The sequence below is a fragment of the Ursus americanus genome, chromosome 20, assembly GCF_024610735.1.
Source record: "Ursus americanus isolate L20-20 chromosome 20, mUrsAme1.1.p, whole genome shotgun sequence".
Lineage (NCBI taxonomy): Eukaryota > Metazoa > Chordata > Mammalia > Carnivora > Ursidae > Ursus > Ursus americanus.
This window is the reverse complement of record NC_142146.1, coordinates 37,801,386-37,827,435: the sequence shown is the minus strand read 5'-3', so window position 1 is coordinate 37,827,435 and position 26,050 is coordinate 37,801,386. Positions and strand designations below refer to the sequence as shown.

Sequence of the window (26,050 nt, the reverse complement as noted above, 5' to 3'; positions counted from 1 at the left end):
GATGATCCAAGAAAACACAGTAAGTTTTTGAAAATTTTTTTGATCATCAAAATGGCTAAAATGATATTCTTCCCAGGACCCCCCCCCCATTCTTACATTTATTTTTTTCCTTGTATCTTTTTTTTTTTCAATTCTTAAAATTTAAAACTGCCCAGGACAACTCTTTAAGAAGCACGGATTATGTATTTTCACTTGTTTTCACGTCCAAACAATTTACAAACAATAAATCGTCTTATTACTAAACTGCCCTAATGATACATACAATATAATAACCTTTAAAAATTGATCTGGTAGACTCTCATGATTTCAAGACATGCAATTTCTAAGAACCCCAATTAATTGAATTGTCACTTCCATGCCTGGTCACCTAAATGAAAAACATCTTAAATCTGATCTTGAAAATAAACAATTGAGAATATTTTTTAACTCTTTGTGGTGTGCAGTCTTAAACTCAGTAATTCACTGTTTTCTATGAAAGCCTCATGCGTACCTTCTGCTTTCAGGGCACCTCTATATCCCTTCCCGCAGCTTATCCACCTCCTCCTGTAGGAAACAAACATTCCAGATAACTCCTGACAAACGGGAAGAATAAAGACGACTTCACTCTGGTTCTTCTTAGTCTGAATACCTCACTCATAGATGTGTTCCTTTCCCCTGATGTTTCATTATGTTTATGAAACTTTTCTATAAAAACGTAAGCTCATTTTCACTTTTGGAAAATAAGCAAGCATCATCCCCTTTCAAAAATCACTTTCTCCCTTTGCTGAGACATCTGGTTTTGTCTTAAGTCTTTCCTTGAATCCCACCCACGACCTGGGCAGATGGCCCTGCATTCACTTATTTCTCTCCATCTGTGGTATTTAATCTCCCCATCAGTTCTGTCTCTCACATGCCCCACTCTTGTAGCCAGAAGCCCCCTTCACTCTGATGTGGCCCAGGTGGGTCCTGTACCTAGCATGTGGTGATGATGGGGCCTGGGATGGACTCCAATGTCTCCATTTATTTTAATTAGTTTTTTCTTTCGTTGTGCATAAAAACTTTCCTTTTAAACTGCTCCCCAGGACCCAGCTCTCTTCCTTCTCTCACCTCCTTTGGAACTTTTAATTAAGGTGGCCAAGTTTAGCTCTTACAAGTTTGTTTCCTGACCTAGAATCACTTGACCAGCTGCTACTTACTGACTATAGTCTTCAATTTATTATGCCCCTACTATATGCAAGTCATGTGCTATGTGCTTCATATACATTATTTCTAGTCTTTGCAACACCCCTGAAAAGCTGTGTGACCTTGGACAAGCTACAGAACATCTCTGAGCTTCAGCTTCTCATTTTTAAAAGATTTATTTAGTAATTTTAGAGGGAGAGAGGGAGCAGGGGAGGAGGGCAGAGGGAGAGGGAGAGAGAGAATGCCAAGCAGAGCCTGCTGACCACAGAGGCCGATGAGGGGCTCGATCCCATGACCCTGAGATCATGACCTGAGCTGAAATCAAAAGTCAGATGCTCAACTGACTTAGCCACCAAGGCACCCAAGTTTCTCATTTAAAATGTGAATAATAACAATGACAGGAGTCTGCATTCTATACCCTACACCATATACCCCCTCTCAGACAGTTTTCTTATTTTTCTATGGTGTCCCCCAAATGTCCAGGATAGGGCTCAAGGTGTAACTTAGCTCAACACGTATTTACTTGGGGATTGTTTGAATATAGTTATCTTATTCAATTACTTTCCTGAGTTAGTTCTAAGAAATGAAACACAGATTTGTATTAAAGTTTATCAAAAGCAGTAGACACGCACGTTAAGGAACCAATGCAATAAGACATTACTTTTAAATGTCTAATTATAAAGCTAAATACTAAGACCTTTACTCTTGGAATGCTCTGGTTAATTGGATTTGTTCATTGTGAATTTGTTTTTTGTTAAAATAGACTTGTTATGAATTTTATCAAATTTTAATCTACTTTCTTGCCTTAGGAAAAAGAATTTGCTGGACACACCTGTATCTGCTTTGATGACCCGGGACTCTGCAGTATCTCCAGGGCAGGATTTGGAGCATCAAGAGCTTGCTGAGGACAGAGAAGGAGCAGGAGGGTGAGGAGCAGATGCACTAACCCGGGACTCCAGTCCCAGAGGATTTCTTACTTCTTACTATGCAGGGTCTGGCTAATGCTGTCTTGTAGTTGAGGATTACTGTTGGCTGGGTTCCAGTTAACCAAATATTTTTGGACCAGTGTTTTTGCAACTCTTGGCTCCCGTACTCAAGGAATAAAACTTTTAGAATGATTTCAGCCAGGTTTGTCCCCACTGGCACTAGTGAGATTTCCTTATGCACACATACATCTTTTTTTAAAATCCTTTCTTAAAATTTCATTTTATTATTATTATTTTTTTTTTTTTTAGTAAGCTCTATGCCCAACATGGGGCTTGAACTCACGACCCCGAGAGATCAAGGGTCACATGCTCTACCTGCTGAGCCAGCCAGGTGCCCCCCGCCTTTTTTCTTTAAGTATAATCACTTCAGATTTATGATTGTGTCCAAAATATTTTTTTGCACCCTTAGAATTTTCACTTTGGCTGTGCTCTTGAGAAGTGCTAATTCTACAATAAAGTGCTGGCTGGGCAGCCACTTGAGGGCTACCATTTGTTCAAATCAGCTGCCAAAGGCTGTATTTCTCCTTCAGGTCTTGAAATAGCCAAGAATCTACTTCACAAGGTATGTGTGAAGAACTAAAGCGTACAAGGACAGGAAAGTCTACAAGATGAATACAGATGATGTTCAGTTTCATATATACTGCAATTGCCAAAATTACATGTTTTTTGGGGTATTTGAAAAGTGGCTGTCAAATGTATAATTGAAACTTGGAGCAATCAAAACAAGAACCCGTACATAACAGCGTTTCAGCAGACATGGCTGTGGTTCTCAAACGTGCTTGCACATCAGAAGCACCTGGGGAGCTCTTGGAAATCTAGATGCCCAGGCTGCATCCCCGATCAATTAAAATCTGGGGTTAGGAGTCAGGCATTGGTATTTTTAAAAGATCCCTAGGTGATTCTAAAGTTCGGCAAAGTTTGGGAACCAAGGCATATGTAAGCAATCTGTAGCATGTTATCTAAAGGACTCAACTTACAGAATACCTTAATTCCCAGATCTTGTGAATATTTCCATTTAAAATGCTTCAACATTATAATGGTAAAATATTTCAAAAATATGAAAAAGAGACTCTCAGTAAATTAAAAATTATTCTGTAATTTAAAATATTGCCAAAAATTACAATCCACTCCTTTTTAGGGGGAGAATATCAGGAACATTTATTTCCAGCTCCCAAGTCCTTTTTATAAGTACAGAAGCAGAAGAAATACTGAAAGATGAAGGGAAGAAAGGATATAAACAAAGCAAAACTAAAATGATTATTTACCAAGAATTGCAAATGCTCATTTTCTGAGTATACCACAACGTTCCATTCTCTATTCCTAGGACTTTGTGTAATTTTCAGGGACATGATGGTGGAGGGCTCATGGTTTTAGTTTATCAAAATAAACCTGAGTGTTCCTTTTCCCAGGCCTCAGTGAAAACTGAGACTTTTTACTCATCTTTATGAAAAAAGAGAGAAAGAAGAAAGAGGTGGGGGGAAAGAGAGAGAGATAAAGAAGGAAAGGAGAGGAGAAGAAAGGAGAGGAGAGGAGGAAGGGAAGGAGAGAGGAGAGAAAGGGAGAGAGGAGGGGAAAGGGAGACGAGAAGGAGGGGAAAGGGAGGGTGAAGGGAGGGGAGAAAAATGTGTCCTAGTGGTGAGCTCACCTGTCCTTTGAACTGTTCTATGGCTGAAATGCCCCTCCTGATTGATCAGTCCTCATTCAACAGATTTTCATGTGTTAGGAACATTCAAGGATTATGTCAGCTGAGATTCCTGCTGCCCATCTGGTGGAGAGAACAACTTATAATAACAAACACACACCAGACTTGGATGAATTACCATCCCCACAACCTGCAGGCCTGTTGGGGTCATTCAATTCTTCAAACAGTCCCGTTTCTATAATCTCTTCCTGCCATGCTATAGGGACAGCACCTGTTGCAAATCTTTGGAAGAACTTCTTATCTTTATCATCAAATTCGATTCCTCGAACCTCAGAGAAATCTTCAATTTCAGCGATGTCTTTGGCATAAACCACTGAAGGGTCTGGCACAAATGGGGGCTCAACTAGGCCAGCTTCCAGGCGAGCAAAATTGATGGTTTTGAAGAAAGGGTGTTGCCTGGGATCATCAGACTTTTCTCTGTGAAGAAAGGAGATAGTCAGCCTGAGACACAGTAACAAACCAAAACAGGAAATGTTCTCACAATACGAAGTGTGTAGCATTCTTTTCCTGTAATACATTTCATTTTAATTGCAAAGACAATATAACGACGTAAAGAATAATTTGGAAAAATAATAACTTTAAAAAAATCACCCACAATTCCAGCTTACGCAGACAGTAGCATTTTCATTGTTTGCAGATAACCTTCAAATGTAGATCTAATTTTTAGGGTCAAACAGTTGACATGACTTTTATTCTTAGTGTTTTGTGGAAATACAAGCAAAATTCAGTGGGGCCAGAACCCGCTTGCCTGTAACTTCCAGTCATTGCATTTTGCTCTACCCTTCAGGGTCACATAGAACAAGGGAAACATGTCTATTCCCACACAGCTCCACTCACATTCTAAAAGACAGCACCCATATCACCTCAGTCTTCATATGACATGATTTTTAGGAGCTCCACCAACCTCCCCCAACTGCCACAATATTTTTAAAGACTTAAAAAAATCCATTAGTAATTTTTAGTAGCATGAATGAGCATACATTCAACGCTCAAGACTATGGTTATTTGTTATGAAGCCCTCCTTCCTTGTGCTAGAAATTATGCCAGTATTTGCCTTAGAATAAGGGGGAAGGGGGGGAATGTATGCTCCTAATTATGTAACCTCTTGTATCAGTTATCTATTGCTGTGTAACAAACTGCCCTGACATTCAGTGGCTTACAACAACAAACATTTATTATCTCAGTTTCTGTGGGTCAAGAATCTAGAAACAGCTTTACTGGGGTCTCTGGCTCAAGGTCTTTCATAAGGTTTCAGTAAAGCTATTCCTCAGGGCTGTGGTCTCATCTGAGGGTTCAACTGGGGCTAGGGGTTCCAAGCTCACTCACATGGTTATTGGCAGGTCTCTATCCCTCACCATATGAGTCTCTCCACAAAGCTACCTTATAACTTTACACCTGGCTTTCCCCAAGGCAAATTATCAGAGAGGGAGAGAGGGAGGGAAAGAGAGAGAGTGAGCCCAAGATAAAAGGCACAGTCTTTTTACTACCAAATCTTGGAAATGACATCTCATCATTTTTGCCATATTGTTAGAAGCAGATGAATAAGTCCAGCCCAACCTTAAGGGAAGGGATTACACAAGAGTGTGGATAACAGGAAGTGGGGATCTTTGGGGACCATGCTAGGGACAGCCTACTGCACATTTCTCTTGGTTCCTCTTAAGTCAGGTTTTAAAGAAATAAAAAGGGGGCTGTACTTTGGCATCAGATTCAAATGATTTTTTCCTTTTTCTTTTATGTGAATAGATATGTTGGTCTGACAAAAAAATGTCTACCTGTAGGAGGGTGCCTGGGTGGCTCAGTTGGTTAAGTGTCCGACTCTTGATTTTGGCATGGGTGTTGTGGGACTGAACCCCACCTTGGGCTCTGCACTCAGCAGAGAGTCTGCTTGATGTTTTCACTCCTTCTCTCTCTCTGCCCCTCCCCCGTATACTGTCTCTCTCTCTCAAATAAATAAATAAATCTTAAAAAAAAAAAGAAGAAGAAGAAGAAGAAGAAAAGAAATGTCTTCCCTTAGGGAAAAGTCAATTTCTGTCATAAATCAACCTTGGTAAAAATTCATCACATTCATAGGTTTCCTTTTACTTTTATTCCAGTTACCAAAAAGCTTTTAGGAAAAGGATTGAGGATTTCTCCCATATACCCCCTTACAGATGCTCTACTGTATCAGATAATTGCTGCAGAGGACTCTATCTAACAGGTTCTAAACACAATAATGACATTACTAATAACTGGCATTTATTCAGAACCTACTCTCAGCTAACATAAAGTTAAGCTCTGCACTTATGTTATCACATTTAACCATCACAACAATGCCTGTCTGTCTTTTCATTGTATTTTTAACCTCTTTTAACCTCTTTACTTGCTTCTGCATTCATAAATAGCTGTGCATCTGAAAAAGCCAAAAAACATAGGTGAATTTTGCAAAGGAAAATTGTAATCAAATATTAGTATGGAAAAGAGAAATCCAGTTGTAGGCATCTGATGTCCAGCCATTCCCTGGGATGTTCTGTGGTTCAGGCCTAGCCCCATCCAGAAAGGCTGATGCAGGACTCCTTGGACTTATCTCATCATGACCCAACTGAAAAACAGGTATGAAGAACTGCATCATGAGATACCACAAGGTGTCTCTTTTCTTCCCAAAGCCACCAAGTCTCCATCGATTGAAAGGAAGGAAAACGCAGGCTTGCCACCTACTAGAACCTACTGACCAATGTCTGTGTGGTTTACATCCTGTAGAGTCAGAGCCTTGAGGGAGGGCTACTGAGATAATTTAAAGCTTCAAAGATGGATTTTTCTCTTAAGTTAGGTTTATTGAAGTATAATTTACATGGCAACATTCACCATTTTAAGGTAGCAGATTTTGGTGATGGGGAGGGTATCAGATAAAATTCAAATGTGGCAGAACCAGGATAGAGGGGCACCTGGGTGGCTCAGTTGGTTAAGTGTCTGACTTCGGCTCAGGTCATGATCCCAGCGTCCTGGGATTGAGCTCTGTGTTGAGTTCCCTGCTCAGCAGGGAGCCTGCTTCTCCCTCTCCTCCCTGCTCTTGCTCTCTTTCTCGCTATCTCTGTCTCTTTCTCCAATAAATACATAGAATCTTAAAAAAAAAAAATTTAAATGTGGCAGAACAAGGATAGAGCTAGAATTCCATCTATGTAGATCAGTAATGAACCCAAGACTTCTGTGCCCCAAAGAAACAAAGGAGCTGGAATGGGACCAGGTGCCATGAAGAAGGAGCTTGTACCACCTAGATGGTCATCAGGACGCATGAACACACTATCCCACAGGTCAAGAGCACTTTAAACTCACTCTGAGCAGCTTTAACTTGGATACACAAAGAGTGCCCAGGGGCTCAGTAACCTTGAGAAACTTGCCAAGCCAGTCTTGACATCAGGATGAACAATTCTCAAGGAACACCTCAAACAATAGGCCCAAACAGCCTTGGTTTGCCCATTAGGGATGGCACTTCAGCCCTTTTGCAACTACTCACAAAGGATAAGGGAACAACAGGCCACTAAAGGTTTTCTTTATGTTCCTCAGCACCCCGACTAGATGACCCTGGAGGGCAGGGCCCAGGCTTTATGCCCTTTCTCACTAAATGTCTGTGGTTGCTGATGCTAACAACAAAAGGCTGGGCTTTCCAACCCCTATTCCGTTTACTCAGTGTCTGGACCACTGCAAATCTGATCACTTTATCTTTTGCACTAATGACTCCTACCTCAGTTCTGCAATTAGAAATAGCATGGATGTTATTTGACTCTTGAATCTTGCCCTGGCAGCTTCACGCAGGGATCTTCTTTGCCATCCTTAGGCAGTGCACTTTGGACAAATAGCAGAGGCTACTGATAGAGGCAACATCTTTTGCACTAGCCAACCCGGCAGCTGTAGGAAGATGTCTCCAGCTGATTTGAGCATTTACAGGAGCTCTTGTGTTACTGAACCCACGTTGAGATTACAATGGATTTTCTTTTTTCTTTTTTTAAGATTTTATTTATTTATTTGACAGAGATAGAGACAGCCAGCAAGAGAGGGAACACAAGCAGGGGGAGTGGGAGAGGAAAAAGCAGGCTCCCAGCAGAGGAGCCTGATGTGGGGCTCGATCCCATAACGCCAGGATCACGCCCTGAGCCGAAGGCAGACGCCCAACCGCTGTGCCACTCAGGTGCCCCTACAACGGATTTTCTTATAACAGTCAATGAGGAAAAGATACTACCTGACCATATGCGATGACCACTCTGTGGGGTTTGGTCTGCGAGCACAGTACGTATTGGTATGAAATTATGTGTTGGAGAAGCACTTAGGTCAGAGACTCACATGGTTAGTTGAGCTTGTTCTGCTGCATTGACTGATCAGAAGAAAACCCGCAAAATGCTTAAGTGGTCTTCAGCTTTTATTTTATTAGAAAACATCATAAACCCTATCTGGAGCCCTTGTGCGAAGCTCAGAAAAGCTTTCGCTTTCTATGCAAAATTAACTCACAGACCTATGAAGACAAAGGAGGAGATCCTTTCAGTGATGTCTAAAGAAGGCACAGGGTTTTAAAGTTTATTCCAAATGCTTCTGAATGCAAGAGGGAGGGGGCACTTGACGTCTCTGCTGTGTATCACGTCATGTAGGCATTTGCTTGGCTTTGAAGGACACCACGAAATTAATCAAACATTATCTCATTTGAATTTTAAAAAAGTATAGAGAGTTGAAATGAAAATGTTGGAAGGTTTTCTCTTGTACCGAACAGCTGGTTTTTATATGCCTTTTCTCTAATGTTGTAAACAGTTTTATTCAAAACAGTCACAACAATAGATGCTTTATAAAAAGGTTTTGCTTGATGGAGCAGCTTCAGGCGATGATCCAGGGCTTTAAGGTGGCATTTTCCTGACAAAGTTTGTCAGTATTTCACTTTATACACCCAACGTGTGTTTATAGGGCATCGGATAGATTTTTCAATCAAACATACCAAGCGGGCGGTGTTCCCTTCAGGGAGGTCATCTGAAGAGGCTGCTTTCTTCGCGGCCCCCGCCACTGTTGGTATTGCCCTCTTAGACTCCATGCACTTGAGAACCCAGGCAGTAGAGATGGTCAGGGCTCACCATTTCTGGTTCTCCTCTCCTCCCTGGGCACAAGGAAGACAGCACTAGCCAGACCCTTCGACCTTGCGCCGGGCAAACCCGAGTGAGTGTAAGCGATGCGCGAGTGGGGCACTTGCGGGCTGAGGCAGTACAAAGCCCCGCTGGGTCGTCTGTGCTCTCTTCTCTGCTGCAGCGACTGGGAGCCAGGAGCTCCAGCGCCGCTGTCAGATGGATGCAGCCCGGCTCTCTGAGTCTCTGCTCCGAAGGGAGCTACCCGAAGGGAGTGCTGCTGTACCCGGACGCACTTTGTGCGAGGGAGAAAAAATTCCCTTCCTTTCAAGCTGCGGAGACTTTGGGATTTGCTTGTTATCATGACACGGCCTGTTCTGACCACACTAATGCAACACCGTTGGAATCTACACAGGAAAATCAGCTGCATGTTTTACTTCGCGTAAATGTAGAGTTTCCGTCGAATTTCAAAATACTCATTTGGTAGTTTGGTATCTGTCATGCTTTGAAAGTTATTGCAAATGGATTTTGTTTCGCTATTAAAAAAAAAAAAATGAGGTCGCAAATTAAAAGCTTACCACCATACTCAAATAGTTTGAATTAAGGCAGCCTTGTTCTAGAGCCTTCACTACCAGCTACTTGGAAGACTGGGGGTAATTTTACTGCCTACATTCAGGGATAATAGTAAAAATCAGTCATATTACTTCACGTTGTAGCTTTCGTATTTGTATATATTTTTAAATTTTGAAAATTCAATCTAAGAATTTAAGACATTCAAGCTCATAGTTCAGTCAAAATATTATCTGATATCTCTCTTAGAACAAATTAGTAATAATTGCTATCACTTATTGAATGAGTCCTAACATACATTGTATCTAACTTTACATAAGTTATATTTAAACCTCAAAGTATTCCACTGTATTAGTCAGGGTTCTCTAGAACAACAGAACCAACAGGATGTTGAAAGGGTCCAGAATGTAACACGGTAGCATAAAAATTATTTTGAGCTGAAGGCATTTGCAAGTCAAAAGATACAGGTTTTGAACTCCCCTTATTTGCGTAGAAGCAGAGACTCCCCCAAAAACTCAACTCATAAATCTTCTCTCTGGGAGTTTTAGAACAGGAAAGATTGACTCTTACCACGAGTGACAGAAGTCTGCACCACACGTAAACAGACATTGTCACAAAATTATAATAATCTCCCATCTATCCTCCTAAGGGTCCATTTATCTCTCCTAAAAGTCATTTGTTCTCCCATAAGTGCCCTTCCCCCCAGCAATTCTAAGAAATTACTTGTTTTCCTGCAAGTACCCTTCTCCTCCTCCCCTTCCCCTATTAAGATGGTCTATAATTCTAACTGATCCCAGTCACATTTTTTCTGTGTATATGTGCATAAATAAAAACCTGTCTTTTCTCTTACTAATCTCTGTTTTATCAGTTTAGTTTACAGGCCTCCAAACCTAGGAAGGTAGAGGAGAAGTTTTTTCTCCCTGGCAATATGTGTGCATGTATATGAGAGACATGGAGAGAGAGAGAGAGAGAGAGAGGTTGAGAAACAGAGAAAGAAAGAAAGAGAGAGGTTTATTTTAAGGAACTGGCTTACACAATTGTGGAGGTTTGGCAAGTCCAAATCCTGCAAGGTAAACTGTCAAGCTGGAGACCCGGGGAAGAGTGGCAGTTCAAGTCCGAAGGTAATTCCCTCTCCTCCCAGGGAAGTCAGTCTTTTTCTGTGAGGGCCTTCAACTGACTGGATGAGACCCATCCACATTATGAAGAATAATCTCCTTTACTCAAAGCCTACTCATTTACATATTAAGCTTATCTTAAAAATACCTGCACAGAAACATCTAGAATAATTGATCAAATATCTGAGTATGGTGGCCTAGTCAAATTGTCATAAAATTAATCATTACTCCCATAAATCCCCCATTTTAATACATGAGGATATTGAGACTCCGAGAAAGTAATTCAGTTGCTTGAGGTAAAATGACATGCAGACCTGGGATCTGAGTCTAAGTCTGTGAGTCTAAAGCCCTTGTTTTTTTCTCTATATAACCGAGTCACCCATTGCCAAGGGCCTTTTTACAGGTCAGCTTTTACTTATTTTGTTTCTTCTAAAATATCTTGAACTTATCATTCACGTAAGCAATAAAACTCGACTTTCTTCAAAACTAACATCAACTGTACTTAACATACCTGGCAATATTATATGTACTCACTAAATACCTGTTGATTGATTGATACCTTGCAGAGACATTTATTTTTATTTTTTTAAAAGATTTTATTTATTTATTTGACAGAGAGAGAGAGAGACAGCCAGCGAGAGAGGGAACACAAGCAGGGGGAGTGGGAGAGGAAGAAGCAGGCTCCCAGAGGAGGAGCCTGATGTGGGGGCTCGATTCCAGGACCCTGGGATTACGCCCTGAGCTGAAGGCAGACGCTTAATGACTGAGCCACCCAGGCACCCCTGCAGAGACATTTAAAAGGGGCAGAACTTTCCAGAGCTATAACCATCAGTACTGATGGGATTTTTGTTTGTTTGTTTTAAAGATTTTATTTATTTATTTGAGGAGGGAGAGAGAGAGAACACGAGCCGGGTGAGGGGCAAAGGGAGAAGCAGATGCCCCCACCACCAGGGAGCCAGATGTGGGGCTCCATCCTGGGACTCTGGGATCATGACCTGAGCTGAAGGCAGACACTTAATCAACTGAGCCACCCAGGCGACGACTTAATTTTATTCATTTTTGAATCATTTATTCACATGATTCAAAATTCAAAAGATTATGGGGTCATAGAGTGAAAATCATTTGCATCCCTGTCACCTGCCCCTAATTTCTTTTTCTTTCTTTCTTTCTTTCTTTCTTTCTTTCTTTCTTTCTTTCTTTCTTTCTTTCTTTTCTTTCTTTCTTTCTTTCTTTCTTTCTTTCTCTTTCTTTCTTTCTTTCTTTCTTTCTTTCTTTCTTTCTTTCTTTCTTTCTTCTTTTCTTTCTTCTTTCTTTCTTTTCTTTCTTTCTTTCTTCTTTCTTTTTAAAGATTTTTATTTATTTGACAGAGAGAGACACAGCGAGAGACAAGCAGGGGGAGTAGGACAGGGAGAAGAAGGCTTCCCACTGAGCAGGGAGCCCGATGCAGGGCTCAATCCCAGGACCCTGGGATCATGACCTGAGCCGAAGGAAAACGCTTAACACATGAGCCGCCCAGGCACCACCTCCCCCCCAATTTCTTGCTATTAGAGACAACCAGTCATACACATTCTTTGTATACTCTGCCCAAAATATTCTATGCAACTATTTGAATTATAGATTTCTTTTCTTTTCTCTCCTTTCCTCTCCTCTCCTTGCCCTTCCCTCTTTCCTCTCTTTCCTTCTTTCATTCAACGAATGCTGTTTTGCACCTCACTTTTGTACTTTAAAATATATCTGTGAGATAGTTCCACATTAAGTGCTCACAGTGTTTGATAGTATCGGAAATACTTAACCATATAATATGCAAATTTTAGGAAAATAATAATACTTGATGCCAAGGCCTAGTCACTAATCCAAAGTATTTTCCAGATCCCGGTGGACAATGCTGACATTGCTAATCACCTCTGATATATGGTAGTTTACCTGCTTCCTAAACGTTGCTCTGGTTCCTTAGCCAAGAAGAGTCTGCAAATATCTTTTGCTTCCTCTGTGAAGTTATCATGTTGGAATCTGACCTCTTCTTTCAGGGTTCTTTGCTTTAAATCCTCTTTACTGACTTTTTCCTTGTAATCTTTGAATGGCGTTCGTCCAGCAACCATTTCATAAATACTGCATCCCATTGCAAACCAGTCCACCGGATAGGAATAACTCACTTTTTCCATTAGGATTTCAGGAGCCATATAACCATTGGTTCCAGCCTGTAACACCCCAAACAAGAAACAAAACAAAACAAAAACACTAATGTGAGTGTAACAGACGATGCTGATTGCCTATCCAATACCCTTTCTCCTTTTTTTTTTTCTTTGTTAAGGGAATCCCAAGTATTTTGGGGTGGAAATGTGTCTAATCTGTTCTAGCCTCTGCTTTCCTAGCATTCTCTGGTGCAATTGGGGCAGGCCCTGTCTTCCATTCTGGCCAATGAGACGTAAAGAGGATTTAGCTGGAGTGCATTATGAAAGGGACAGACGAGGGGTGCCTGGGTGCTTCAGACAATTGACTCTTGATCTCAGCAGAGGTCTTCTCAGGGTCATGAGTCCATGTGGGCATGGAGGCAAATAAATAAATATAGATATATAGAAAGATAAATAAAATAAAGAGACAGATGAGGCTGCCCTTGAAATGGAGGAGTCACCTAGCCCCTCATTTCATCATTAAGGTGAAAAGTTCAAGAGGATGTCTCTGTGATTCCCCTAAGTTCTGCCTCTGCATTTTATCCACAGGTAATAGAAAATTAGATGCATGGTTTTTTAAAGGTTGAACACTTTATTGTTAATATTGAATGTTCATTATATTATCTGGGTTGTGATTCTTACTCTCTTTGCTATATAATGATATTAATATTGCACATCTCTTCCTGTCCCTGCATTGAAAAATTAGCACAGTCATTTTAATCTAAAAAATTCCACACGTGAAATTTCATTTAACATGCATGACTCTATTTTGTAGGCACATTTCTACTGACAATACATGCCAAATGACCATTGGGTTAAAAAATACATATTTATACATATATATATACATATAACTTAAAATTTACCATCTTAGTAATTTTTAAATGTACGGTTCAAGGGTATTACGTACATTCACATTATTGTGCAACCATAATCATTTTCCATCTCCAGAACTCTTTTCATCTTGCAAAACTGAAACTCTATACCCATTAAACAACAACTCCCCATTGCCCCCACTCCCTAGGCCCTGGCAACCACCATTCTACTTTCTGCCTCTACTAATCTGACTACTCTAGGTACCTCATGTATGTGGAATCATGCAGTTATTGTCTTTTTGTGGAAGTGTTATTTTAATCTATTCATTAATTCAACAAAATTTTTAAAAGATTTTATTTATTTATTTATTTGAGAGAGAGAGTGTACATGTGTGCACAGTGGGAGGGGCAGAGGGAGAGGGCTGGGGAGAGGGAAAGAATTCCAAGCAGACTCCAGGCCAAGTGCAGACCCCCACATGGGACTCGATCCCACAACCCTGAGATCATGACCTGAGCCAAAACCAAGAGCTGGACACTTAACCAACTGAGCCACCAGGCGCCCCCAATAAATATTTAATGAATATATATATCTTGTAATTACATATATATGAATACACACAAACACATTATGTTTTCCATTTTGGTTAAAGTATAATGTATACCTCTGCAGCAATTAAAAATTCAAAGAACACCTGGGCGCCTGGGTGGCTCAGTTGGTTGTGTCTGCCTTTAGCTCAGGTCATGATACTGGGGTCCTGAGATCGAGCCCTGCGTTGGGCTCCCTGCTCAACGGGTAGTCTGCTTCTCCCTCTGCCCCTCACCCTGCTCATGCTCTCTCTCTCTCTCTCAAATAAATAAAATCTTTAAAGAAAAGAAAAAAGAAAAATTCAAAGAACACCGTAAAATGACAACAAGCTTCTATTAGTGCATAAAACTGATTATATAAATTATTGGCAGAGTTGTGAGAAACAGATGTGCTCTGTACATTGACGACTTTTAGGAGAGCAGTAAGATACAGAGTCATGGAAAATAACATGTACCAACTGTTCCTCTCCTTCGATCAGGTTACTTCATTTTGGAGTATATACCTCAAAGAAATGACTCAGAAGAAAGAAAAAGGAATCTACATTGAGATGTTCATAGCTCCATTATTCATAATGGTCACAAGCTGGAAACCTCCAAATGCCCATCAATAAAGACAACAGACTAGATACAGTCTATTGTTAATACCAAGTTTATACATATAATGGATTTCACACAGTGATTACAAACATGCATTCCAGGACATCAAAAAAGGTTGGAAAGTGTTTTCAGTTGTTTATTAGGTGACTTTTTTCTAATTGTTTTTATATGCACTATATATATAATGCCCTAGGAATATTAAATTTCATGGATAATTTCTACATGGGTAAAAACAACGAAAAGCATATATGACCCAAGCACTAATGAGAAGTAATTGTCCTGTTCTGGAAATGACTGGGTCTGACAGGCCGAGCATGAGTCAGCATGGCACTGCTGTTTTCACAGAAGCTGATATATAATTTGGGTGACCATATGTTCTGGTTTGCCCGGTACAGTCCCAGGTTACATCTGTTGTCCTGGCATCTTTTCCAGTTTTGCATTTGTCCAGACAGAAAGGTCCTGTCAGGCTTCCCTGAGGCCCAGGATGTAGTCTCACTCAACTCACTCCCCTGAGGCCCTGGAACTTATGTAGGGCCTCATGTGGTGCACGCCCAACAAAATGTTTGTTAAATAAACAACAGTAAAGATGGTAACTAGATGTTTTCCATTCACTGTCCAACCAATATTTATTGAGCCAGGCCCTACAGGGAGTTCTAGGCATACCAAGACCTATGATACCTGGCCATTGTCCTTCAGGATTTACAGGCTGGTGGAGACAGGTCAAAAGGTTAATTCAATAGAGTAGGGTAAATGCCGTAATGAGAGTATGAAACAAGCACAGGGAAGCCGGAGGGTGTGTGTGTGTGTGTGTGTGTGTGTGTGTGTGTGTGTGTGTGTGTGTGTTGGGGATACTTCACTGAAGAGCGATAGCTGAGCTGAATCATGAGGGAAGAATCGGTCTCCCAGAGAAGGCTAGCCAGCTAATGAGCACATGCAAGAGATAGAGCCAGAAGTAATGTGGGGTGTTCAGGGAGCTTTAAGGAATTTGGCATTTCTGGAACACAAGATCTATGGGATGCAATGGTGGGAGGGCAGACTAGAGGAAGAGATGTGGATGAGGTTGAGAAACACTGTATGCTGAAATAGCAAAAATTCATTCCCAGTCACCCTTTTCCCTTGTATCCTTCTACCAGAGAGGTCAGAAGGCTGAGCACTCCATCTCTCAGCTTCCTTTGTACCTAAGGTGACCATGTGATATGAGCTTTATTTGAGAGGTGTGCAAAGCAAAGGTGCTGAGGGTTGGGGGGAAAGGGGAATAAGCCTACTTAGAAATACATAAAAGATGTAAGACAGATTAATGGATCAATAGAGGGATGGACAGATGGAGAGACATGTGATAAAGTAAATCTAATAAAATATTAATGATTTACAATGGACTACTGTTTGGCCGTAAAAAGGAACGAAGTACTGATACATGCTACAACATCAATGAACCCTGAAAAGATTATGCTAAGTGAAAGAAGCCAAACACAAAAGGCCACATATTGTGTTTCCATTTATATATAATGTCCAAAATAGGCAATTCCATAGAGCCAGAAAGTGGATTATTGGTTGCTTAGGGTTGGGACAGGGGCCTGGGAGTGACTGCTAAACGGTAGAGGGTTTCTTTTTGGGGTGAAGATTCTAAAATCATGATAATGTTTGCATTGCTCTATGTATATACTAAAACCCATTGAATTGTACACTTTAAATGGGTCAATTTTAGGGTATTTAAATTATATCTCAAGAAAGCTGTTCAAAATGTTCATGGTAAACAGGTAGGTAATGGGTATACAGGTGCTTGCTGTGAAATTCTTTCAACTTTCCTGTATGTTTGAAAGTTTCCATAACAGAATGTAGAGGAAAGGGGGTGCCTGGGTGAGTCAGTCAGTAAAACATCTACCTTTGGCTCAGGTCATGATCCCGGGGTCCTGGGATCCAGCCCTGTGTTGTGGGCTCCCTGCTCAGTGGGAAGTCTGCTTTTCCCTCTCCCTCTGCCTGCCGCTCCCCCTGCTCGTGCTCTCTTCCTATCAAATAAATAAATAAGTAAATAAATAAAATCTTTTTAAAAAAATGCAGAGGGAAAAAGGAGTGAGGAAAGGGGATGCAATGCCAGGTGTTACCAGGTGCCTGCTGGTCCATCAGGCAGAATAGAATCTTCTACAAGGGTCATAAAGAGGAACTGCAGGGGAGAGTGAAGAAGGGGGAAATCCATCTACCCAGTTTCCTCCCATCTCCTATTTCCATTAGTCAAGGATTATCCAAAAGCTAACTTGTCTGTATTTCCAGATATCCAGACCTTCAGCAGCTTGCTAGAAATCAGGATTCACATTGCACAGTATATTTGCTCCAATTCTAAAAAGAGGATGACCAACTTGGCCTATAAGTGGAGCCAACAGGGTGCTGCCCAGGAGAGAGAGAAAAGGCAGGGAGAGACTGTAAGAAGGTGTGTGAGGTTTGTGGCCCGTACACCAACTTGATGAAATTTCTCAATGATGTAGTTTGGTGTGGGGCTTTTTTCATTGATGATGCCAGCTACTGGCAGGCCACTGAATCCAAGATCTAATGGCTGTCAGAATTGGGAAACTTTCTCATATTACTTCTTTGATCATTTTCTCCCTTCCATTTTCTTTCCTTTCTTTTTGTTTTTGAAAATCCTGAACTTATCCCCTCTGCTTCTTATCTTTTGCTTCTATTTTCCTTCTCTTTGTCTTTTTCTAGGATTTCCTTCCCCCCCCTCCCCAGGAGACTTCCTCTATTTTTCCCCCAACTCTCCTATTTTTTTTTAAAGTATTTTATTATGGGAAATTTCAAACATATACAAAAGAGAGCCTAGAATAATAAACCCAGCATATGCTACACTCAGCTTCAACAATTATCAACAAATGGTCAGTCTTGTTTCATCTGTGTCCCCTACCCACTCCCACTGGCTCAGACTCTCTTAGACATCATATCATTTGTATTTCACTATGAATCTCTATAAGATAAGGCCACTTAAAAGCAAACAAACAAAACCAAAGCACCTCAATACCATTATCTCACTTTAAAAATAACAATAATTCTTTAATGTCATCAAATATCTGGACATGTTTACACTTCTCCAGTTATCCTATAAAATTGTCCTCTAAATAGTTTGCTTAAATTTGGATCTACATAAAGTTCACACAGTGTCACTATCTGGTATGTCTCTTAAATCTCTGTGAATATATAAGTTCCTCATGTGCCTGCCTCCCCAGCCCTCTGGAAGATTTTGTTGGAAAAGATGGTTAAATTCTAAAGTGCCCCAGGTCAGATTTTGCTGGCTGCATCCTTATGGTGTCATTTAACATGTTCCTCTATTCTTTGTATTTCCTGTGAATTAATAGCTAGATCTAGAGGCTTAATGCTTCTACTGAAATTTCATTTCTGGAAATGTTTTTTATTAAAATATCATTAACATAGAATAATGTGCACAGGTCATAGATTCAGTTCAATAAGTTTTGGATGATAATTGAATACACCCACATAAATACCACCCAAACAAGATATAGTTTGGTCACTGTCCTCCTAAAGTCATTTCTCCATCATTTGACCAAACAAGATATAGAATATTTCATCCACCCAGAAAGTTCCCTGTGTCTCTAGTCCATTCTCCTCTCTACATCCCAGGCAACCACTTTCTGATTTCTATCACCATAGATTAGTTTTGTCTATTCTTGGATTTCATGTAAATGGAATTGTATGGTAGATACTCTTTTGTGTCTGATTTCTTTTTTTTTTTTAAGATTATTTATTTATTTATTCGACAGGATAGAGACAGCCAGCGAGAGAGGGAACACAAGCAGGGGGAGTGGGAGAGGAAGAAGCAGGCTCATAGTGGAAGAGCCTGATGTGGGGCTCGATCCCATAACGCTGGGATCACGCCCTGAGCCGAAGGCAGACGCTTAACCGCTGTGCCACCCAGGCGCCCCTGATTTCTTTTTTTAACATAATGTTTTTGAGATTTATCCATGTTGTTCTGCAAATTTATTTATGAATCTTTTATTTCCAAATGTCCTTTTTCTTCTCTGAATGTTCCTCATTCTCTGGCATCTGTTCTTGCTTCATGGATGCAATATCTCTTCTTAAATCTCATAAGATATTAATTATACATTTTTTAAAATGTTCCATTCTACTCATTGCATTGTTCCTACTTTCTATAAGCTTCTTTCTTCTGTTTGTTTTTGCATGTTTGTCTTTCATTTTGGAGGGTTTCTTCAAACAACAAATGATCTTTGACTACTCATATTTACGAAGGTAACACCAAAAAGCTGACAAGAAGCTTGTCAACTGATGGGCTTCACTGTAGGGTAATCCTGCCAAGCCATTTCAGCGGGGACCCCACCTGTGAGTATCCACAGGCCTTTTGTGTTAGGCTACTCCATTTCCCCAGAGAGAGAGATGCTCCAGTACCCCACTTGAGAGGGTTCAGCCTGCTTGCTCTCATTCTGGGAGCTAAGGTGGGGAGGGGACTGTGGTCTCCCCACCTTACATAGTATTTCACGCTCTACAACTTTCAGTTGGATTATATGTTCCTGGATCCCGCCTCTCTCTGGTTCAATCTCTTCTGCTGGGGTGGGAGAAGCAGGAAGAAAGACTACAAACAACATCCAACTGCAGTTCAGATGGTGGTGCTTGGTAAATTCTACTTAGCAACACTGATTGTGAGCTTGCTCTGTGTGTGGCGCCCTTCCCAGGAGCAGATTTCAGAGGCGAGTGACTTTGGCAACTAAATAGTTAATCAGGACACCAGATAAACATCAGTTGCTCAGTAGAAGGTATAGGGTGAAAGTGGAGAACATGCCTGGTCCTAAACAAAGGATGTGAGACACAGGCTAGGGGAAAAATTGGAAATAATAATGTACAATATTTACTAAGTGCTTATTACATGCTAAATATTTTCTCAAGTGCTTTATGTGAATTTCTTGTTTCATCTTTATGATAACCCTATGAGATGGAAACTATTTTATCTCCCATTTTACAGATTAGAAAACTGAACTATAGAGGGTTTAAATCTTGCCCAAGGTCACCCACCCAAGATTCACACACAGGTCTGTACTTTAAACCACTACATTACACTTCCTCTATAGAAGTAGGTCATGTGGCTTTTTCTTACCTTCCCAAGTTCCCTTCAGGACTTCTCTTCTCTCCTTAGAGTCCTCTCCTTCCATCTCCCCATTTGTCAAGGACCAAGACCTCATCTTGGTCCATTCCTGCTTAAGCTGTTTCCCTTCCCTGTTTCCCAACATCCTTTGCCTGTATCTCTTCTAATCAGGCTGGCTGGGCTGCTCCACACTACAGAGGTTGCTAGGAGGGAGGGAACCAGATCCTGAGCTATGCTCCAGGACCACCTTGCTCCCTCCAGAGGTAAATAAATGAATAAATGAAGAATCTGCCTGCCATCTTTACGGCACTATAGCCTCTTGGTGTAATGGAAAGAGCACAAGACAGCATGCAGGGCAGCTTTAGATCCATTCCAAATAATTTTCAGGACTAAATTTACCTCTTGGCCCTAAAGACAGAAAATGTCAGTGATGGAATTTTGAAGGGCACCACCTCCTTAAGGAGTGGAGGTATTTCACAGAGAAGAATGGAATTAGAGGCGCACGCCAGACTCTAAGCACCCAAATTCCATCGCAGCCTCCAGCTGAAAAAATTAATTGCCTGCCCTTTATGCCATTTGTCTTCTGCATGTGAACTGCCTCCTCAGAGTGGGGTGGGAGGAGAGAACGGGCCAAACAGCATGGGGCAGGGTCCAACCACGCTGACCTCTCACAGCTCAGTTTAACTCCTGCAGTTACAAAGAGCCTCCACATATCAGTCTCTGTGTCATCAAAACAGTCACTTTCAGTCTATACGACCAGAACTGCCATTGCCAGGGCCATAGGGATCACCCAAGTGTCAGCAGCAACAAAACTCTTAGGGGAGGTTTCTGTATATGTTTTTTGTTTTGTTTCCTTCGTTTTGTTTTGCTTGTGTTTTATAGTGCCTTTTGATGGACCCACATAGTCAACACCTGCTCGGGCAAAACAAGGTATACCCAGCATTGCAGGGCATCAAGCATCAGACCTCACAGGGTTTAGGAAGTCAATAATAAGGCCTCCTTCCATATTGCCCCCCAGGGGGCAGCAAGAAGTCCATCTACTTCAGTCACCACATGTGTATTGCTTAGGCCCATCAGGACCACCGGACACCTACAGGCGTTGAAACTTTGAGGAAGGTGAACACCGCAGGGTGGGCTCAGGATCAGAGCCAGCCTGTCCAGACCCGTGCACACACCCCTTACATTGCTCTTGCTGTTGGATGCTGGCTTCCACTGACCCTGTAGCTGTTGTCACTCTTACCCGTGGGCCCATGGGAGTCGAGTGGCAGGGCCGGGCTGAGCAGATTCTGCCCTCTGAACAGTCCCAATGTGACTCTGGACAGCAGTGGACTGTGACCTTGGCGGTGCTGAGAATAGGGAGGGGCCTTTCAGTGGGATTGAGAGGGCACAGTTCACATCTTAATAGTTTTATATATCCATGAAAACGTGCGTGTGTGAACGCAGGCATGTGTATGTTGCAGGTCCTTCAAGGTCAAGGTCACCAGTAAACCTCCACCTCCCACTGACTCTGAAAAGGTGGCAAGCTTACTCATTAGAAGAAATGCCAGCATTGTGCCCCTGATGTGTCCAAGCCAAGCTGGATTTGATGACCAGATGGGGAGAAAGATGCAGAAAAGGAAGCCCTCTGCATTTGTCGGTGGTGGCCCAGCAAACTGGCCCGCGGAGCAAGAAACTGCCTGCGGATGCCTCTTCCCCCCAGCTCATCACGAACCAGATCCACTCGACAGCACAATCCAAACAGAAGAGGGAATCAGAATGTACATCTTTTGTTTGCCGTGGCAGGAGAACTGTTGAGCAGAGGAAAAAAACAAGCTGAGCTTAGCGCTATCAGCTGTTTCCTGGGGCTCGCTCCTTCCTTCCTCCGAGGGGGGCCTGGCCGCTTTGTTCTTGTTCCCAGCTGCTCCTCTGCGCCTTTAAGCGGTGGCCTTTGCAGACCTCAGAGGAATGCGGCCGGAGACCCCAGGGGATTTAGCTCCGAGGCTCCGCCTGCGTGCTCAGCCCCAGGCTGAAGCCTCCAGAGTGCCTGCTTTTGCTCCTTGTCTGCTTTCTGCCAGCCACTTCCAAGGTGCAGCAGGAGCCTCAACAGAGGTAGCTTCCTGGCCTTTCTGACACCCCTGGGAGGACACCCATTTCAGAAAGACCCTGCAAGGATCCAAAAGACAGGTTTCTGCAATAATGCCTTCCACAGCCGTACAGCCTGGGGTCATTCTGCTGTGGTTTGGATGCCAGCTCTACCAATTACTAGCTGGTCACCCCCAGCCAGTTACTCAACCTCTCGGAGCCTCAGAGCTCTTACGCCATAGGGCCATGATAAGGATTAAAGCGATAACACACACTGAGTGCCTCCCAAAAGCCTGGCACACAGCCGGCCCTCAACAGGTGTTAGAGACCATGGTCACCAGGTCTGGGTTCCGCTTATCTGGGGCAGGATAGCTACACAAGAAGAAAAACTCCAAAGCCTCTAAGACTCCCTCAGATTGAAAGGCAGGGCCTGACGTGGGCACAGATCAATAGTTGTGATTCTTTCACTAGAGTGTGGTCTTTGGTGGTTTCATGTTCCCTGGATCTCTCCAGCGGCGGGCTGAGGCATGTTTTCCATAGCGTCTCTAAGATGTGAGGAAGCAAGGCAACCGCGTGTGCCTGCCTGGCTCAGTATAGAGGGGAGCTGTGCGCCCCCATCCCACGGCACCAACTGCAGCCCTGGGGTCCTGCTGGCTCCCTGTGCCTCTCAGAGAACAAAGCACAGATACAAAGTTCACCCGAGAAGCTACAGTGCCAACAGGTGAGGCAGAAACAGAGCCACAGAACGGATTGCAACTGAGGGGTCTGGAACTTGGCTTCTGGTAGAATAATCAGAGCAATCATTCCTTGAGTGCCTACCAAGGGCTGACCCTCTGCTAGGCATTTATCTGCCTTGTTTCTTAATCTTCTCATCAAGCCTAAGAGGCAGGCGGTATTAACCAGCCTCACTGAAGAGGTATGACTTGCCTGGGGTCAAGTGCAGGGCTATGGCCAGACTAAGTGGCACGTCTGTGCCAATTAGAAGAAGGCACTCTGCATGGCTTGGCGTGTAGAGCGTGGGTTGGCCCTCAGTCCTCAGTGTCCCTACGGCCAGGCGCCCCATGTGAGGGGTCAGCCTGCACATCTGTACACAGCAGCCACAGGAAGTGGCAGAACTGGGACTGGCACACACACTCCTTCCCTCTGGTTGGCCCCGCGGACCATATTTCATCAGCTGCTCTTGATCTGAATGGACGCTCTGAGCTTCTAACATGTGTCCATATCAACAACGATGATGCAACTTTTTGGTCCCTGATCATATCATCCTGCATGCCAGTCCCCTCATGCTGCCCCTGTAGATCTCCTGGGTCTCTCTCGTCGTTCCTACAATTCCCTGGACAACGTGCTGCCAGGGCCCTCCAGATCCCAGGCACTCTGCTTCACTCCCTTCAGTTTACTCTCATCCTGGCTCCCTCTTCCTGAATGTCCTTCCAAGGCTGCTTTTTGTCGTTTTCCTGCCTGAAAGCCTTCAATGGCTCCCCAACACTCTAGGTGCTGAGTTCGAATGCCCTTGTCACACTCCTCCGGCCCCCTAGGGACTGACATCTGCTATATTCTCCAGCTGTACCCTTTGTCACCCTCTTCCTACCCTGTGACTCCTCATTCTAAGCAGAAGAGTCACTCCGTTCTGTGCTTCAGCCCCAGGCCTCTCGTTCCAGGCCTTTAGCTCGGCAGGATTTTTCAACCGTGACAGTATGGACATTGTGGGCTGCACCGTTCTTTGTGGTGGGGGCTGGGTTGTGCACAGTAAGACTTTTAGCAGCATCCCTGGCTTCCACCCACTAGATGCCGGTAGCATATCCCCCATCATGACAACCAAAATGTCTGCAGAGATTGCCAAAGTCCCCTGGGGGCCAGAATTGCCCTCAGTTGAGGACCAGACCTACGCTGACCCCTCTGCCTAGCCCATTCTCCTTCCTCCTTACCTGCCTAGCTTCTGTTTGCCTTGTACATCTCAACTTGGTTGTCATTTCCTCCAGTAAGCCCTTGCTGGCACAGGGATCCTATGTCAGGCTGGGTGCCCTTCCTGTGCACCCAATGTGGACAGCTTGGTCACGCGTATTTTCACTGCCCTTTTACTGTCAGTCTCCTCCCTGTCCTGGGGCTTTCCAAAGGCAAGCATTTGTGTGCCTGGTTCCCTGTACTCAGGGCCCAGGTCTGTACCTGTGACACCTAATACATCACCCCTGACACCCCTCCTTGCCTTGCACCTCTCTCACTCCCTTAACCATCACTGAGGCCTATCCATTCTGAAATCTTTTCCCAGTTCGGCCATTGTGCTCTAGCCCCACCATCCCCTCTGTGGTCTGAGCTGCTACCATCTCTCACCTGGATTACAAATGACCATAATCCACCTGAATCCCCTCTGATCTGTTCTCACTTCAGACAGACTAATTTTTTCTGAACAGAATTCTAAGCATTTTGCCCCCTTGGCAAAATCCTTTCAAAGACTTTGTGATGCTCTTAAGCAAAAAACTAAGGTCCTTAACATGGCCTGTAAGGCCAGGTTTGTATGGTCCCTGCCACCTCTCCAGCTTCATTTTAACCACTTTTCCTTTTGCTTCGTGCTTTTCCTTTCTTGGCTTCCCTTCATTTCCCCCAAAACCAACAGGTACTTTGCACTGGCTCTGCCACCTGCAGTGGAGACCGTGATACTCTGCCCAGATCCCCTCCACAGGTGTGGCCTCCGTTGCTGCTGGGATCAGGCTGGTCTCCGTCCAGTGCCGCTGAACAGTGCCCTGTGCTCGGGTTCAGTGCTGTGCAGACGTGTCCTCACACATTTTTGAATTTGGGTCTTGTCAGTTAAGTCCAGTGAGACAATGGCGCATGCACCTGGGGCATGGAGCCTGGCTCCCACACAGTCCTGTCTCCCGCCACATTTCTGCCTCCTACCCTGGGCTCCTGGCTATCTCCTCCACTGTTGCTGCTCAGCAATGGTCGTGACTCTCTGCCCCTGTGGGGGCCTGGACTCAGGTGCAGGGCTGGACTCAGGGTTGGGGTCAGGCACATGCTTCCTCAGGCCCACCTGCTGGGTGGGGCCCTGATGCCTATGAGGGTCTCCTCTTACTCCTATCTCTCTAAGCCTAAGGGAGTATGACACTGAATAGCAAAAACCATTAAGACTTTCAACAAGATTAATCATGGAAGAAATGAGAGAGCTTTTTGCTGGTATTTGAATGAGGGTCCTCCGTTTGCAATTCGTGAGGAGCCTGGAAAATTACGTAGCCAACCCTGGCTGGGACCACTGACTGCTGATGGCTCACAGCTGCACCTCACCTGGGGACCTGCTCTCCACCCCAGGCAACTACCTAGCCTAAGCTGCCCCCTGCTAGCAGCCAGCCAAGGTCACTGACTGGCCCATGGGGGCATACAAAAACCTAAATTCTGACCCCTATTGGGACAACTCTGAAGGGCCATCCCAACTCAAGGGCTTGTTGAAGGACTGACTGAGGTCTTGGCTCCATTTCATTATGGATCTGCCCAATCCTGCCATTCTCGTGTGTGTATCTGCTGAGAATGCACCTTAATAAGTCTTCTACATGGAAATGTGTCTCCAAGTCTGTTTCCAGGGAACCCAGCCTAAGACACTGCTCCAAGAACTTTGCTGATGTCCCTCTGATATCAAGTTAAGTTGTATTTCCCTTATGGTTAATGCTTGGATCCTCACAAATCCTCCTTGGACAGCCCCATGTACCACATCTTCACAGCATTTATCATAACTGAAGTTTTATATTCCTGTGAGTGATTATTAAGTTCTATCTTCCCCACTAGATTAAGTTCCATGAGGGCAGGAAATCATGTCCATTTTTTCTCATCATTCTATCCTCTAGGTTCAGCACAGCCCTGGCACGTGGGAAATGCTCAGTACATACACGGTGAGTGAAGGAGTGAGTGGATAAATGACCGTCTTTTGAATGAAGGGATGTTAAAAATAATTCTAAGGCTTTAATGGATATTTTTGAATGCCCTTAATAAGTGATAGATACTTTGAGAATGGATTTGAAGTTTTGGTAGTGGTCAAAAATTACTAGGAACTAAATTTAGTTAATGATAGTGGTTATAATTTTGGTAGACCAATGTGTGACCAAGGAGTAACCAGAATTCTACTCTT

At 43.2% G+C, this 26,050-nt stretch overlaps 1 protein-coding gene across 1 annotated transcript in view; it reads right to left on the bottom strand.

The window, feature by feature from the left end:
• Positions 1-3,300: 3,300 nt before the first annotated feature.
• The window catches only part of GRK7 (G protein-coupled receptor kinase 7), a 30,647-nt gene continuing 7,897 nt past the window's right edge, over positions 3,301-26,050 (bottom strand). The window contains exons 3-4 of the mRNA XM_045791901.2: positions 12,533-12,807; positions 3,301-4,266 (exon numbers count right to left, since the gene is read on the bottom strand). Coding sequence (XP_045647857.1) covers positions 3,930-4,266; positions 12,533-12,807 — 612 coding nt within the window. The 3' untranslated portion in view covers positions 3,301-3,929. The remainder of the gene's footprint in view (positions 4,267-12,532; positions 12,808-26,050) is intronic.